This window comes from Delphinapterus leucas, chromosome 7 (assembly GCF_059928025.1).
Source record: "Delphinapterus leucas isolate spDelLeu-1000000601 "Yukka" chromosome 7, BTC_Dleu_Yukka2, whole genome shotgun sequence".
NCBI lineage: Eukaryota > Metazoa > Chordata > Mammalia > Artiodactyla > Monodontidae > Delphinapterus > Delphinapterus leucas.
This window is the reverse complement of record NC_143135.1, coordinates 77304152-77320882: the sequence shown is the minus strand read 5'-3', so window position 1 is coordinate 77320882 and position 16731 is coordinate 77304152. Positions and strand designations below refer to the sequence as shown.

Here is a 16731-nt window from a genome sequence, read left to right as displayed (position 1 = left end):
TGAAAATTCATCACAGACATTGATCTATCAACTTTCAGAGAGTGGTAATTTTCAATAACAATAGTCCCCTTATAGTCACAATTTTTGAAGTTTTGACACTATTGATGTAAAACATATAAATCAATTAGAGTCCTAGAAATTTGGCATTATGTGGTTAATGTGACCATCACTGATAGCTAAATTCAGTTGCAAACATATTTTAAGTCTGAATTATCTGCTCTGGGTGTCCACACTGATTAAATTTCTACTTAGTATTTTGTAGAAATAGTTCCAATGTAATATTCTTCCCTCTACATCACTCATTTCTACTTTTTTACTATTTTTATGCAAACTGGTTTGCAATTATAGAGTTATACCTTATCAAAGGTATTTTTTCCTAAGGGCAAAAAAAAAAAAAATGTGACATAAAAACTAGATGATGCTATAAATTCTTGCTTGCTTACTTGATTTAGCTACCTAGCTGGCTGGCTACTGCCTGTATTCCAAAAGCATGGATTTACAATGCAGGCATGTAGTGATAGAAAAGGTTTGTATAACTTAAAATGACTGGATCTCTAGAGGCTACCTTGTTTCTCATATGAAGGGTGTTTCAAATGAGGGCATGGAAACTAGTAAGTACTGGCTTCTGTTTTTGTTGTACACCTTCCAGAAAATTTTGACTGAAGACTCTGTGTACTAGAGTTCTTTCCACACAGAGCTGACTGATATTTGAAGAAAATTTTCATTTCTCCAACCAAGAAAAATATGATTTATCTTTTCCAAGCTTCACTCTTGTTTTTAAATCTATGTATTTTTACTTATGGAGAAGTTATACAAGGTAACTGTGTTCATCATTCTACGGTAAGAATTTCAGCAATATTATTTCAGCTAGGAAAGCATGATTATATAGTTTTCAAGATATATATTAGATGTTTGAAAAGATTAATTACAGTACTCAATATAATTTATGGGAAAATTAAAGTGTTTATTTAGAAATGCTGAGACTTATGCTTAAATAATATTACTTTTAAACTTAGGAAACCATAAACTGAAGTTGACTCTTAATACATTTCTTGTGAAAAATTGTTAAAGAAATTGCAGGCCTTGGTTAAAAACTAGCCAACAACTTTCCAGTTAACTTTAATAATGAAATATCTGGTAGGTAGTAAAAAAATTCACTTTGCTTAAAAAAAAACTATTCTAGAAACTTTCATACTTCAAATATAGTCTTGTGACTGGTTACCTAGGAAATGTTAAATTTTAAAATTAGAAAATTTTATTCAAAACAATGTCAGAGTGATTGATAGCTAAGATAGTGTATGTAATACTATGAGTAGATTGTGATTTGAATCTCTATACATTTAAATGTTGGCTTATAATTTTTAAATGTTATAAAATGTATTTACCACTGTATCAATACTAAATTCCAAAGTTGAAGCAAGAATAAATTCTAAAAAAGCTACAGAAATATTAATAACAATTCTCTATACTAAAAATTTAAGAATCTTATTTAGATCTAAAAAATATAGTTGTAACCTAAGTTTTTGAAAACATCTACTATGTCAATTATTATAGGAGTTTAGGGGAAAGAGCAAAAAGTTAAAAGTAGATCTATGTAACAAAATGTAAGCATCTTTTTGGGCAAATATCTTTTATATTGTGATTAGCTCTTTACCTTTCTCTCAATATCCAGGTCAAAGAGGACAAAGCTTGTTATTATTCTCTTTAAATTACAGAGTTATTCTAAATCACATAACTTATACCAAAGGATGTTTTAACATTAAAAAAACCAGTAGTGTGCCAACAAGAATAGATACCTTTGGAATGACATCTGTAATTGGCTTTCTTTCTTTTTTCTTTTTGAATAGTAGTTAGTACTTTTTAATCTCCTACCCCATCTTGCACCTTTCTCCTTCCTTCTCCCCACTAGCAATCACAGGTTTGTAGTTGGTTGTTGGCTTTTTAAGTTAAATTTAATTTTTAAAAAATTTATTTTATTGAAGTGTAGTTGATTTACAATGTTGTGTTAATTTCTGCTGTATAGCAAAGTGATTCAGTTATACATATGTAACTGAATATATATATATATCTTTTTTCATATTCTTTTCCATTATGGTTTATTACAGGATATTGAATATAGTTCCCTGTGCTACACAGTAGGACCTTGTTGTTTATCCATTCTATATATACGGTTGCTGGCTTTTTAAAATGATATCTGTTGTTGATTTTGCAAAGCAAAATTCCGTGCTTTTTTTCTGTTATCACTGCTACCTTTTTAAAAAAATTTTTTTAACTTTTTATTTTATATTGGAGTATAGCCGATTAACAATATTGTGATAGTTTCAGTTGCACAGCAAAGTGACTCAGCCATACATATACACGTATCCCTTCTCCCTCAGACTCCCCTCCCATCCAGGCTGCCACATAACACTGAACAGAGTTCTCTGTGCTATACAGTAGGTCCTTGTTGGGTATCCTTTTTAAATATTCAGTGGTACCTTTTAAATCTATGCATACTTTACCTTTCAAATCTGTAAATACTTTAGCTTATACAAAAGCGACAATTCTCCTGCACATTTTCCCCAAACCACGATTCCTAATAACTAGTGGCAGAAAGTGTTTTTGGCATAGAAATGTTGTAGGCATCTCAGGGAACCTTCTTAGTACCCATTCAAAGAACTTCAAATTGCACAATTTCTGGAAGAGGGATGGTCAGAACTATATCGCACATGGAAATGTGTAAAAGTTAAAGGTCAAGGCCATAGAGCCACCACACGAGAACGTAGACCCTAAATGATTCCTTTTGGAATTGGAGAAGAAAAAAAGAGAGCAAAAATAATGAATTAACATATATTTATTGTTCATACCTAGAATTTACCCATAAGGTTTATTTGTGGAAGTTTGAACTAACCAGTTAATTATGTTTTTTTCTAATGATCATCCTTGTATATGCCCTGAAATCTCATCTTTTTTTCTACACTCTTCTTATTTATGACATATTAGGTAATATAACATATTTCATATATTTTTTCTTATTTCTATTTTTTTTAATATAAAGGATTCTCCAGTAGTTAACATTGTAGAAGATGAATCTAATGCAAAAGGTGAAAGTAAAAGTAATGCTACTGTTTATAAAGAAGATTGTGAGGAATCATGTGATGTTAAAACTAAAATTACACGAGAAGAAAAACATTTCATGTGTAGTAAGTATTAAAAATAACCACAATTGGGCTTCCCTGGTGGCGCAGTGGTTGAGAGTCCGCCTGCCGATGCAGGGGACACGGGTTCATGCCCCGGTCCGGGAAGATCCCACATGCCGCGGAGTGGCTGGGCCCGTAAGCCATGGCCGCTGGGCCTGCGCGTCCGGAGCCTGTGCTCCGCAACGGGAGAGGCCACAACAGTGAGAAGCCCGCGTACCGCAAACAAAACAGAACAAAAAACCTCCCCCCCCACAATTATACAGGTATATGATTTATTATTTCTAGGGTAGAGATGGAAAAATATACCTTAGCATTTATGTGGGTCATTTTATATATATCCTGATCATCCTAGGCCAGGAGTTTTATGTGTTTGGCACATAGTAGGTGCTTCGTAAGTGTTTGGTAAATGAACAAATCCTTCTTTTGTATAATATGGCCCAGTGACACCAACTAGCCACCGAGGGAAGGGGCGAGCCACAACGCACTGATGGTATCAATTCACCTAGCACTATTTTCTTACTTCCGTCTGAACAAATGGCAAATTTCACCTGAGTTTTGAGAAGGAATTCACTAATATTGAGTAAATGCTACAATAGATATAATACAAATTCACAGCGAATTTATGTAGCAAAGCATAAAAAATAAAAAGTTTTTAAATCTCCATTTTTGTTTAAAACTAGTAATAGTGCAGTAATTTTCATGATCTATTTATATGTACATAGGCGGTGAAATGAGCCAGGGGATCAGAAAGGGAGGAGGTTCTGATCCAGTTCTTATAGGACTGTAACTCCTAGGTCAGAAAGTATAAAAAGCTCACTTTATTGTGTTTAATTCTATGTGTAACACAGGTATCTCAGGCTTCTCAAACCTATGAGTGTGGCTTTAGATCCATTAAGACAGATGTCTAAATCCAGGGAGTATCTAATAGAAAGTGAGAGACTGAAAGTAAAAATGAGAGATGAAGCTGGATGAGGTATATTTTAAAATACCATGAATTATTAATGTGATTCTACTGCTAGAGTAAAAGTTAGGAACATAGAAATAAATGATTTTTAAAAGAATAATGTATGCCATAATGTGTGACTCCTTTTGTTGTAAAGGACATCATCAGTATAACTGAATAAACTTGGATAAAATCTGAGAAGTACATGGTAGTCAATGTTTATTTCCTGATTTTTATGGCTGTGTTGGGGAGAATGTCTTTGGTGTAAGAAAAACACACTGAAGTATCCAGGGGCATCATGGTGGCATGCTCAAAAGAATTAAGAAAAAGTTCTTCATACTGTTCTGGAAACTATTCTATAAGTAAGATTGTTTTAAAATAAAAACAAAAATACATAGTAAAAGTTTAACCAGAAACCAACCAGCTAAAACTTTTGACTAAGATTTATTATGAGTATATATGTATGTGTGTTTGTAATTTGTTTATATAAAAATATAGCATTAATGGAAAAAATTTAAAGAAAGATTTACTTTTAAAATTAACTTACATGATATGGAATTATTGCCTTTTACTTTCTTATGTAGTAAGAATTGATGAGTCTTGGACCTCGTGCTTCTGTACCTCTCATCTTATAAAGTGAGAATTGATATTCAGAATGTTGTCTCGCATTTATATCAGATTAACTTATTTGGGGGTAATCTAAATTATTAGGAAGCATACTTTCATTGCGAGGTATTGAAATAATTGTTTTCTTGGATAATCCTGAGTTAAACAAAAAAGTACTAACTAGAATATGCAATTCTATGTATTAGATTGAGCTTTATTGTTACATATTTATCCAAAATCATTTTGAAATTATTTTTCACTGTAATTGTTTTCTATAACAAAATAATATTTAGCAAACACATTTTGTTATGATTTAAGGAAATTTGCAAAATTCTATTGTTTCTTATACACGAAGTACCAAAAAACTACTAAGAAATATGATGGATGAGCAGCAAGCTTCCTTGGATTATTTATCTAATCAGGTATGGATTTTTTAGAATTGTGTTGTTATTGTATGTGTACATTGATATACTTAGCTAGAGGTATAATTGTTTAATTTTTTAATGCATTAAAGTCCATACATCTATTTAGCGCCTACTATGTTAGAGGCACCATAGTAAGCCTCAGGCAAACAGAAAGCAATAACAACAAAAAAAGATCTTCACTTAAAGCTTATACAGTCTAAGAGAGCAGAAAAATGTATTGAAAATGTTGTGACTGCTGTCAGAAAGATGCACCAAAGAGATTCAATATCTGAGCTATGAGAAGTGTTCCCAGATGACAGAGATTATGAACTGAATCATGAAAGATGGATAAATGCTTCAAAGGTCACAAATGTGGGGTAAGAAGAGTAGGACCTTCCATTCTGGGGAACTGCTTGAAGTGGTGCAGGGGTGGAGTGGCTGGTGAGGTTGAGGTGTATAAGGAAAACTGACTTAAAGAAATAGGAGCTAACTCATGCCACACCAAGGAGTCATTGAAGTGTCTGAGCAGGGAAATGCGATGATTAGATTGACAGCTAGTGAGGAGGATGACTTGAGGAAGAGCAGAGGGAGGAGACAGGGAGATCAGATAAGAAACTACAGCAAAGAAGCAGGCAAGATACAAAGAACAGATCTGCAAGAGCAGTCAAATGCAGAACTGGGCAGATGAAAGCAATGTGTAGGAGGAAAACAGTACTCAATTTAATGATTGCTATTTAGTAATGCTTTTCTTTACTGCTTAGAGCAGTAAGGAATTCAAAAGAAAAATGGACATTATATATATTTCAAAGCCGGATTTATAAGAGGCTTAGAGATATCACTTATAAAATTCAGCTAAGAGAGTTTTGTTCAAATATAAATTTGCTTAAATGTATGCATGTGTGTTTAGGTTAATGAGCTCATGAATCGAGTTCTCATTTTGACTACAGAAGTTTTTAGAAAACAGCTGGATACTTTTCCTCACAGACCAGTTCAGTCACATGGTGAGAACTTTGGTATTTCACCCTTTTCATACTTGTCTTTTATTGCTTAAAAATTTCCTGGACAGGTTGGAGCATTTAGAACTTTTGTTTAAAAAATACAGCTCATTATCATCTAACAGACTGGAGGAGTAATACCTGCCAAATTTCAACCCAGACAATGTGTACTTTCCTGAATTGGGAAGCTTTTCTGACCATTTGAAAGCTATGGCTGTATACAGATATTCTGAATCTGTTGAAAATAGCATAGTTTTATGTAACTGAATTCAGGCTCTCCTTTTACATTTTAATATTAATAATCAATCTTCAGCTAGAAGAAAAGAAGGTCTCAGAATTCCTCCCACCTGTAAAAACTATTTTTAACATGTTTGAGATGTTTCAAATTGGGACATAAAATTTGAAAAGTAAAAGAAACTTAAGACAAAAGAAAGTGGAATTTAGCACTGTTTATACTAAAACAATATATAGTAATTCCTAAAGTCATGGGTTTCTAAGAAAAGTACCCTATATATCTTACAGTTGTGAATTAATAACAAAAAGTTCCAAGCAAGTAAATATTTATTGACAGCCTAGTGAATGATCTTTCTTTTTTCCTTACAAAGAGAAGGAAATAAACTGTTACTGAGAATCACCTATGTGTCAGGTACTATGACAGGAACTTTCACATGTTATTTTTTGTTATTCTATTATATCTCATTTATTTTCCATAAGTGAGTAGTGTAGGTAGGTAGTGTAACATGGTGGTTATGAGCATGGACTCTGGTGTCAGATCACCTGTCTTCAAACCCCTCATCCACTGTTTCCTTGATATCAGTTTCCTCATCAGTAAACTGATAGTACCTACCTCATATGGTTCTTATGAGGATTAAATGAATAAATACACCAAAAGCTCCTAAAATATTGCTTGATGCATAGTAAGACAGTATAAGCATTTGCTATGATGATCTTCATCATCAGATAAGGAATATGGAGCCCAGAAACATCTGAATAACCTGTTCATATTTATTTGGATGGTGATGGCAAAGCAGATATTCCAACTCAGATTAGTCCTTCATTGTAAACTTCTATTATCATATCTCTGAGCATAAAGTTATCATGAAAATGTCTCTTAGCAATTCAGAAGAAAGGCAACAAATCTATATCTTCTAGAAGTGAAGGGGAAAGCAAACAATTTTTTATAGCTAACTTTTTGTAGATGAGATTTTCTGCATGTTTACTGTGCGCTAGGCACTGTGCTAAGTGCTTTATATTGATATAATGTCTTACTATGTAAATCGTCAGAATAACACTATGAAGTAGATAGTATTATTATTATAACAATATTGCACATGAAGAAAAGTAGTTCTGGCTAGTAAATATTAGTATAGGAATCTAACCCAAGCTTCTGGTTCTGAAGTATCAGGCTTTCATGTGTTTGTTCTCTTGGTAACTAACTGATGCTGTAAGGGTTGAATTTGTTTTATCACATTTATAAAAGATAACACAAAGTAAAGTAAACTATAACATCATATCTACATACATATCTACATAAAAGATAACACAAAGTGTAAACTATAATATCATATCTACATAATATATTTACAATCGCCTAGAAAGGAGAGTGCTTAAGAGAAGGTGATTATAGACTGCTACAGTTCTAGCTATTGTGAACAGAGCAGGCTCTAGCCTCAGCATCATTTTCTCTGGTGAAGAAAGTGATTTCCCCTTCCTCTCCCTTTGCCTGCTTGTAATGGTGGGCCCCAAAACACCAGAATCTCTGAAATTTCAAATAGTGGAGAAAGGATGTGTCAATAGTAATTAATCTACTTATTCCTTTGGATTTTCTCCTCCTCATTCACACAGATTTCTGTTGCATATTATGTTCCCCAAATAAGCCTAGATTTCTGAAAGGGCATTATTTATTGGACAAGAGAATGCATAATCATAAAATATATTAAATAAATGTTGATACCAAATGGAATACTAATCAATAACAGTGAGTTAGTTATTAGTGAAGGTTTATTGCAGCATAACTTATTCAATCCCAGTTCCTCCACCTATCTAGTTCCTTCTTATTTCTAAAGTTGAGATAATTTTTCATTTTCAAAAAGTTAAAATCATCATCATTACTGAACATTTTAATAATAATAATTTCAGATAGCACTGTCAATTTTCTTTTATAAAATGATTGTCTTAAATGTATATGTGGAAATATCCTAAATAACTAATTTTACTTTTCTAGGTTTAGATTGTACTGATATTAAAGATACCATTGGTTCTGTCACTAAAACACCAAGCGGTTTGTATATAATCCACCCAGAAGGATCTAGTTACCCATTTGAGGTAAAGTTTTCCCTTATTATATGGAATAGGATAGGCATCTAATTTATTTAAATAATATTAGAATTTTAATTGTTTTAATATTTTATTTTTTCTTAAAAATTTTAAAATAAATCAGTATAAGTTCCAGTTTCAAAATTTTTGTTTTCTGGAATTCTTTGCCCAAACCACAAACCAATAAAAGAACTAGAGGGTCTTTCACTTTTCTATTTGAGTGTTCATGGTTACACTCTTTAAAGTAAATCCATTTGGTGCAAGATCTTATATTATCCTTACAGTAGGCAGAACTATGCAAAATAAATACTTACTTGCTTGAATTAGCTTATGGATATTAAAAAATAATTGTGTGCTTTGCCTTGGGGCTTGCTAAAAATACTTTAGTTTCTCTTCCTACACTTGGTTATACTTTCTTTGGATGATAAGTGATTTTTTGTGATTGTATAAAAAATTAATAATTAAAAAATCCTTTCACTGAATTGTGAGACAGATTGAGAAGCTGATCCATTTCTTAAATCAAATAAAATAAATTACTCATATTTATCCTTAGTAGTTCTATACCATGATTTCTAGAAGAAAGTTCTACTAGAAATTGTGTTATTAAAATTAGTATTATAATGTTACTATATTACATATAGTATATATAATATATAAAAATTATATATATATAATTTTCTGGTTACTTTTTTGTGCATAAGAAATTTATAATATCAATATCATACCTTATTGTCTTTATTAAAATATTAAAATATATTTTCTAAACCAGTTTCTCGTCTCAGAGTTACTAATGTTATTTTTTGACATCTATTGACAGGATGTCAAAAATTGGGAATTAAGTGGGAAATAATTTTAAGTTACCTAAATTACTTCACCTACAGATTCAAAAATGGACCTGAACAGATGTGGAAAGGGAAGGCTTCTAATTTTGTGAAGAGTGGGATGCATAATTACCTCTTTTGTGGGAAAGTGTTGGTTCCCTAACTTCCTCCACACTGCCTTTTTCTGTCTGTGTGTGGGAAGTTTCTGATGGGGAGGATTGGTCAGATTTTCTCGCTGTGTCACTTCTATGGGTCCCCTACGGTTGTCCTCTTAGAGGCATTTAACAGAGCGCCACAGATGCACCTATGAGTGCCTGCTGAGATGGGGCACAAATCATGCCTTTCTGTCTGAAAATCCCAGTCTGAACACAGGCCTTCCAGGCTTTTGGAGGAAAAAAGCAATCAAAGACAGGTACACAGGCACATTTAACACTGTTTTTTAAAAAATCAGTGTTTTAATTAAAAGGAAAAGTTAATTTATAAAGAAATACATCACTCTGCCATATCAGATTGGTACAGTTATTACTCAACTGAAAAATATTTATGGAGTTGAGGAATAAGAGGGTAACCTTAAAATGCTACAAACACATATGTTAAAAAAATGACTGATACAAGGACCACAGTTAGGTTTGTTTTATAATAAACAGTATTATTTCTAGAGATTTTTTAAAAATCTGAATACATTAATGACATACAGTTGCATTGAAACTTTCAGTGGAAGTATCTTCTCTTTCTCTAGGCTTTAAGGGTGAAGTATGAGTTTTATATAAAAGAATGAAAATAATATTATATTATTTTTGTGTTTTCTGGGTTTATTTTAGGTAATGTGTGACATGGATTACAGAGGAGGTGGATGGACTGTGATACAGAAAAGGATCGATGGGATAATTGACTTCCAAAGGTTATGGTGCGACTATCTGGATGGATTTGGTGACCTTTTAGGTCAAATTTTATTTATTTCTCCTCTTTTTTCTTCTTTTTGACAATATGCCTATGGACTCTGTCTCTATTGGTCAAATAGTAAAAATAGCAAATCCTTGTGAATATAAAAATATGACAAATTACCCTCCGGTTATATGCCAAATTACTTAAAATAAATAGGTCTTCAGTTGAGATATGAAAATCTTTATTTTTAGTTGAAATATGATTTGAGTGAAAATTCTAAATTGTGTTATTTATTAAGCATTGACTATGCTCCCAGCAGAATTCTGGCAGATACTCAATAACTATTTGTAGAATGAAAACCTGAATGAGCAGGGACCTTGAAATTCTTGAGATTTGTGTTGTGTCTACATAAGCAAATGAAATAGAGAATTGAGGTCCATAGCTGTAGGAATTCAAATTATGTAAATGTCAGTAAAAATCACTATGCTCAAAACTTGGAAAATGTAAACCCCAGGTGAACTGTAAAATCTGTTCACGTTATTACCAAATGGCAGCATCAACTTTTGCGGGTGAATAGAAGCACCAGTATTTCTGAACCCTGCAGAATTTTACATTAATTGGAACATTTGCAGGTGACTTTGATCATTTTCATGCTCTTATTTTAAGTTATTGTTGTTATAATTTAGAGTCTTTAACATCCCATAATAATGTCATCCAAGGATTTAATAAGTGGTGGTGTTTGTCCTACTGCTAAAAACCCTACAGCATGCCAATGATGTTAGAAGGGACATGAAATGTAATAAAATGTCATAAGTAAGGCCAAATAGCTGCCATGCTATGGAATGCATTTGAAATACTTGTGTTTTCTCAGCATTACCTCCAATTTTCCAGTAAGGGCTGCCTTCTGAATTGAGCTGTCATAGATCTGCAGGCTCTAAGTTGTTATCTTCCTTACTTAATGCTTATGTCCATGGGAAAATTATCTGAGTTTTGACAAAAAATGTCTTCAGGAAGGTATACTTCACATAAGCAGACTGCTTTGTACTTGGCCTATTTAAAAAAAATAAACTTGGGATTAAGGAAAATGTATTGTTCAGTTAAATCTGAGGTTGGGGTAGAGGGGAAAGATGGCAAGGACACTTAAATTGTAGTGTCAGACTGTGAGAAACTAAGCAGGCCCACCTTCCTTCTTGTACTTCTTTTTTACTTCCTATACCCCCTTTCTTCCAGTATTTCTTCAGAATACTTTTCAGTTCTAAGTGGGTATGTAGCTAAAATGCCCCTGTAAGGCCTGGAGAGTGACTTAGTATCTTACCTATAGTTTTAAGATTTGAATTCTGTCACATTGTCTCCCAACTCTTGAAGTTTGTTTTGACTAGATCCTTACTTCCTTCAGTAATTTCGTGATTCAAGCAGAGGGATATACTTCAGAGCAGGAGTGTCTACATTTAGGTTATGCCACAGTGGGTAGAGGGAGGTAGAAAGTCATTGGCTAGAACATGCAAGAAGAATGCAGTCTGAATTAAGGAGTTCAATAATCCATCTTGGATCTATAATCATCTTGAAAATATTGACCCTTAACCTGAGTATGCTCCAGTGTTGCTACATTATGTCTTCATTCATAGGTAACTGATGAGCTTCATTACAACAAAGAAATATTTGTTCACAAAACATTATTCTCAAAGACAGAAAAAATAATTTCTACTGAGCATTTTCAGAAAATATTTCTTTAGGAGTTGCTGATTTGGAGGCTAAACCTCTTATACTTACTGGTACACATCATTTTGTTACCTGCCATAATATTTGAACTCATTTTTTGTTGACATGCCTTAAGGTAAAACTTGACTTTTTACATGATCTTTAAATGAATTTTTGAATTTAATTTGGGGAGATAAAAAAATGAAACAGAGACTAGTTATCCCAAGTCTAGTAAAGTAGAAGTGGGAAGATACACATATATATATGTTTTGGTAAATTAGGCAAACACTGATAATTTGAACCAGGGCAATCTAGTCTCTCAAATAATTTATGTGTGCCATCTTGGAGTTATTGAAACACTAAGCAAAGCCAAAGACTTAATAACAAAGGGTTATTCTAACTTGTATTAAAATATATTTAAAAAAGCATTTTTTTTTAAACAGGTGAATTTTGGCTAGGGCTGAAAAAGATTTTTTACATAGTGAATCAGAAGAATACCAGTTTTATGCTGTATGTGGCACTGGAATCTGAAGATGACACATTCGCTTATGCATCATATGATAATTTTTGGCTAGAGGATGAAACAAGATTTTTTAAAATGCACTAGGGACGATATTCGGGAAATGCTGGTAAGTTTTTTTTTCCTAAAATTACCCAAAAGATTTAAATATAGCTGACTCAATATTAGATGAAGATAAAAGTAATGCATTTCTTTTGGTATATGACACATAACTGATAACAGAATAGGTTAGGAATGAGAAAACTGGCTAAGTCTTGAGTTATGAAACTCTGCTATGATGGTTGCATCACCTTGTGATTTTGAAGTGCTTTATACACTTTAAAACAATTTTGCCATATGTAATCACAATTGATTATTTAGATAGCAAATCTGTGGGGCAGGCTGGGAAGGCATTATTTACATTTTCATGTACTGAGAGGCTGGTGTTTAGAAGTCATAGAATGTTAGAGCTGATCTTCACTCTTCTCACTCTGCAGGTTAAGAAACCTGAAAGATTAAGTGACTTGCCCAAGAGTCCCAGCTCATCACATCTGAGCAAGGGCAAGGACCCAGGTTGATAGAACAACTAGTTTAGTGGGGTTTTTTTCTTTTTTTTGGCTATATCTCAGTACATCTACTCATTTCTAAAAAAGTTAAATTTTTAGAACTTCAAAATACTTGATATTAAATTCATATTTTAATGCTGATATTTTTAACTTGAGTTAATACTAAATTCAGCTCTCCTGTTCATTGCTCATCATTGTACTTGTTCATTAGGTATGTTTAGTGTTAGAAATCCAAAAATGAATGAGTTATGTTCCCAGTTCTTTAACTGATCACAATATAGAGAGGGAGATTAAATAAAACTGAAAACACAGAATACCGATAGAGCTTTGGGGGCTAAAGAGAAAGAATGATTCCAATGGATTACATCCAGAGAAGGGTAGTTTTCAACAAAGAATTAATGGTAGAGTCAACCTGGGGTGCTTTGTGAAAGTACATACTCATGCAGAATCTGATTCAGTAAGTTTGGGCCCAGGTATTTGTATTCACTAGATGGATATGTTGGCATCCTTATAGTTGAGAATCACTGATCTGTACTTGGAGGAATGGATAGGCTTTTGGCAAATGAATGTTGGCAAACAGAGCAGCTTGAGTCAAGGCACAGAGGGAGGAAAATTACTGGGCATGAGAAGTTGTCTGGTATGGATGGAATCTCTGATATCTGAGGGGGTTTAGACTTAGGATATTAAGTAAAAGTCTGAAATTTAAATATTGACATATAGGGACAATTTTAAGGAGTTATATAATTTTTGAGGCTTCATCTCTAAAAGAGTAAAGAACTATCTAAATATGGAACATACAATGTTAGGAAAAGTTTATGTGGGATTTCTCTAGAAGATGACTAGGATCTCATTAGAGGATACAATTTATAATGACAAGAATTTTTTCTTTGGAAGCCTCAAATTTTGTCATGCCTTATTCTGCCTTTTCCCAATAAAGTTGTTAAGTAACTTTCAAATGTTGATCACATAATATAATCAAGATAAAGAAAAAGATGTCAAAAGAATGTAAAGATAGCAGTATAGTTAAGTATGATCAGGTATTTGGTAGAGGTGAGCCAGACATTTGACTTTGAGCTCAGAGCAAAAATAGAAATATGAAATTTGAACATTTGAGGAGCACAGTTGTTCCATGAGGACACATTGTCCTGGTTCTAAAACTTAAGAGATATTTCTCTGGGTTCTTAGCGAAAACAAAGTGTCATGTTTTCTAATTACACTCGGACAGAAAACGTAACAGTGAGTTTTAATGGGCCATTTCTTTAAAAATAGACCTATGCATTATATTTTTAGAGTAAATTATTAAATATAATCCATTGAGGAGCTCATATAATGTATGATCCTTCTGATGGTTGGACTTAACCAGGGAGAGTATCTGTGGAGGGATCATATAATTTAGGCAATGCTCCATAAGTGTTGTCTTTCTCATTTGAACTTCTGAAAGGTTTTGCACCATGTGGTATTGAAAATGATATTCTCCCTGCAAATATGTGCAATTTTGGCATTTTGTTCCTATGAAGTGCATGGTCAGAGACAGGGCTGGGGTACAGGATAGGCCACTACCATTAGTGAAGTTCTCCAGGTTCCTCAAAGACATCTCAAAAGATGCCAAACATTTGGAACATAATGAAACAAACGTGGGCTTTGAATTCTTCAAAGATTTTACATAGCTTCACTTTTACTTAGTGTTTCAAACATCTTAGCAAATTTTATCTATAAGTGAAATCTAAGTACAATGGGACTAATTAGAATCTTTTATTTATATGGTTTAAAAGAAACAAACAAACATGACTTCTACCCCTGCTACTTAGTTAGCCAGGTTGCCTTGGCCAAGATACTTAATCTTTAAAGATTACTGTGACTATCAGGGATACCATACATAGAATGTCCAATGTAAGTCTCTAAAATATGGTGGTGTTTTAACTACTATCCAATTAGTGTGCATATCATATGGAGAGCCATGAAGAAAAGACATACCTCAGTGGTATAGCTGATTTTTTTCTTGAGGGCATTGGGCATTTAATACAAACTTGGTGGCCACTAAATAAAATCAAACAACTTTTGCAGTTATAAATTTGTTCCTGAAAGGTAGAGGTTTCACTTTCATCCATACCTCTCTATCTAAAGTGATGTAAAATGGTACTGGTATAAAAATTTGTGTGTAAATTATTTTCTTTCCCTAAATTACCAATTACCATATTATTCTTCCCCAAAGTATGACAGGTTTATACACCATATTTTTGACCTAAATTATCTGCTTCTGTCTACACAGCCAAGCTTCCATTTTGTGATTTGTGATTTTATATCGAATGTCCACTTATTCATGTTTACATATTCTGAGCCTATTTATATGAAATAATTGGAATGACAAAATTGTAGAAATGGAGAGCACATTACCCCTGGTTACCAGGGGTAAGGGATGGGATTTAGTTTTTAAAGCATATGAAGGAAACTATCATTCAATTTATACTGCTACTGTTTGGTCCTTTCATACAATTATGCAATGATTTAATAGTTTTCAATTTATTAACTGATAATATGCAAAGTTTTCCTAGGCCATCACAGACCAACATAATTTGTCCCGACAAACGTCTACTTAAACATGCCTATCATGTTGAGGAATTTATTACCAGATTTTGGCATATTGCACCCGGAGGAGAGATTTTAATATAATACCTATTAAAATATAATTTAAACCTTAGTTCTGGAATGTAATGCTTTTGCATAATGGGTTGGTAAAGGTTGATTAAAATTACAAAAAATGCCTTTAAATTTCGTCATTAAAAAAATCTATTTTACCTAGGTGATGCATTCCGGGGTTTCAGAAAAGAAGATAATCAAAACGCAATGCCTTTTAGCACATCAGATGTTGATAATGATGGATGTCGCCCTGTATGCTTCATCAATGGTCAGCCTGTGAAGAGCTGCAGCCACCTCAGTAACAATACCGGCTGGTGGTTCAACCAGTGTGGTCTCGCAAATCTGAATGGCATTCATTACTTCCCTGGAAAATTGCTTGCAACTGGAATTCGATGGGGCACATGGACCAAAAACAACTCACCTGTCAAGATTAAATCTGTTTCAATGAAAATTAGAAGAATTTACAACCCATATTTTAAGTAATCTCATTTTAAATTGTAATGAGTGTTCCACAGTTATTTTTGATAATATATAAACAATTTTACATAGTTTCTCTTTTTACTGAGTGTTTCAAGCATATTAGCCAAAATTTAACCATAGGTGACATCTAGGTATTATGAGTCTAAATAGAAATCTTTAATTTTGTAGAGTTTTATAAAGGAAAACATGGTTCAATGTATGCTTTTACTACTAATTATATTAACAATATGTAATAAAATTTGTTTTGAGTGTATTGCAACCTGTCTACCTGTAGTCTGTTGTCCTTTTAAAAAATTTTCCCTTTTCTTTAAAACATATAAACCATAGTGCATTATTAGGAAAATTAAAGAAAGTGTTATATTTATTTCTATATTTATTTGAAATGGCTAAATATATAATCTACAGATAATTTCTGTTGAAGACAATTACAAGGAATAATTTTGTGCAGATTAATATATAAACTTCACATAGTTTGAAAACCTTACTATTTCCAGGTGATTCCATAATATTTTACAGGTAATAAGAGTTTGCTGCAAAAATAAAGTCCTTCTTGTTTTCCTATTTTATTGTGGTTAATAAGTTTATTCTTATTTGTAATGAACTTACTATACATTTGCATACTGATCAGTTGCATCCTAAAACACATTTATATCCTAACTAACTCTTTTTAAGGCAATAGGAATGGTATGAGCTTTAAATGAA

The 16731-nt window shown here is 32.7% G+C and overlaps 1 protein-coding gene across 1 annotated transcript; it reads left to right on the top strand.

Moving 5' to 3' along the window:
- The first annotated feature begins 594 nt into the window (after window positions 1-594).
- Window positions 595-16508, top strand: ANGPTL5 (angiopoietin like 5). The gene is given in 8 exon segments (XM_022562070.2): window positions 595-840; window positions 3038-3182; window positions 5047-5150; window positions 6040-6133; window positions 8352-8452; window positions 10086-10206; window positions 12291-12476; window positions 15713-16508. Coding segments are annotated over 8 exon segments (1167 nt in total). The 5' UTR covers window positions 595-744; the 3' UTR covers window positions 16033-16508.
- Window positions 16509-16731: the final 223 nt, after the last annotated feature.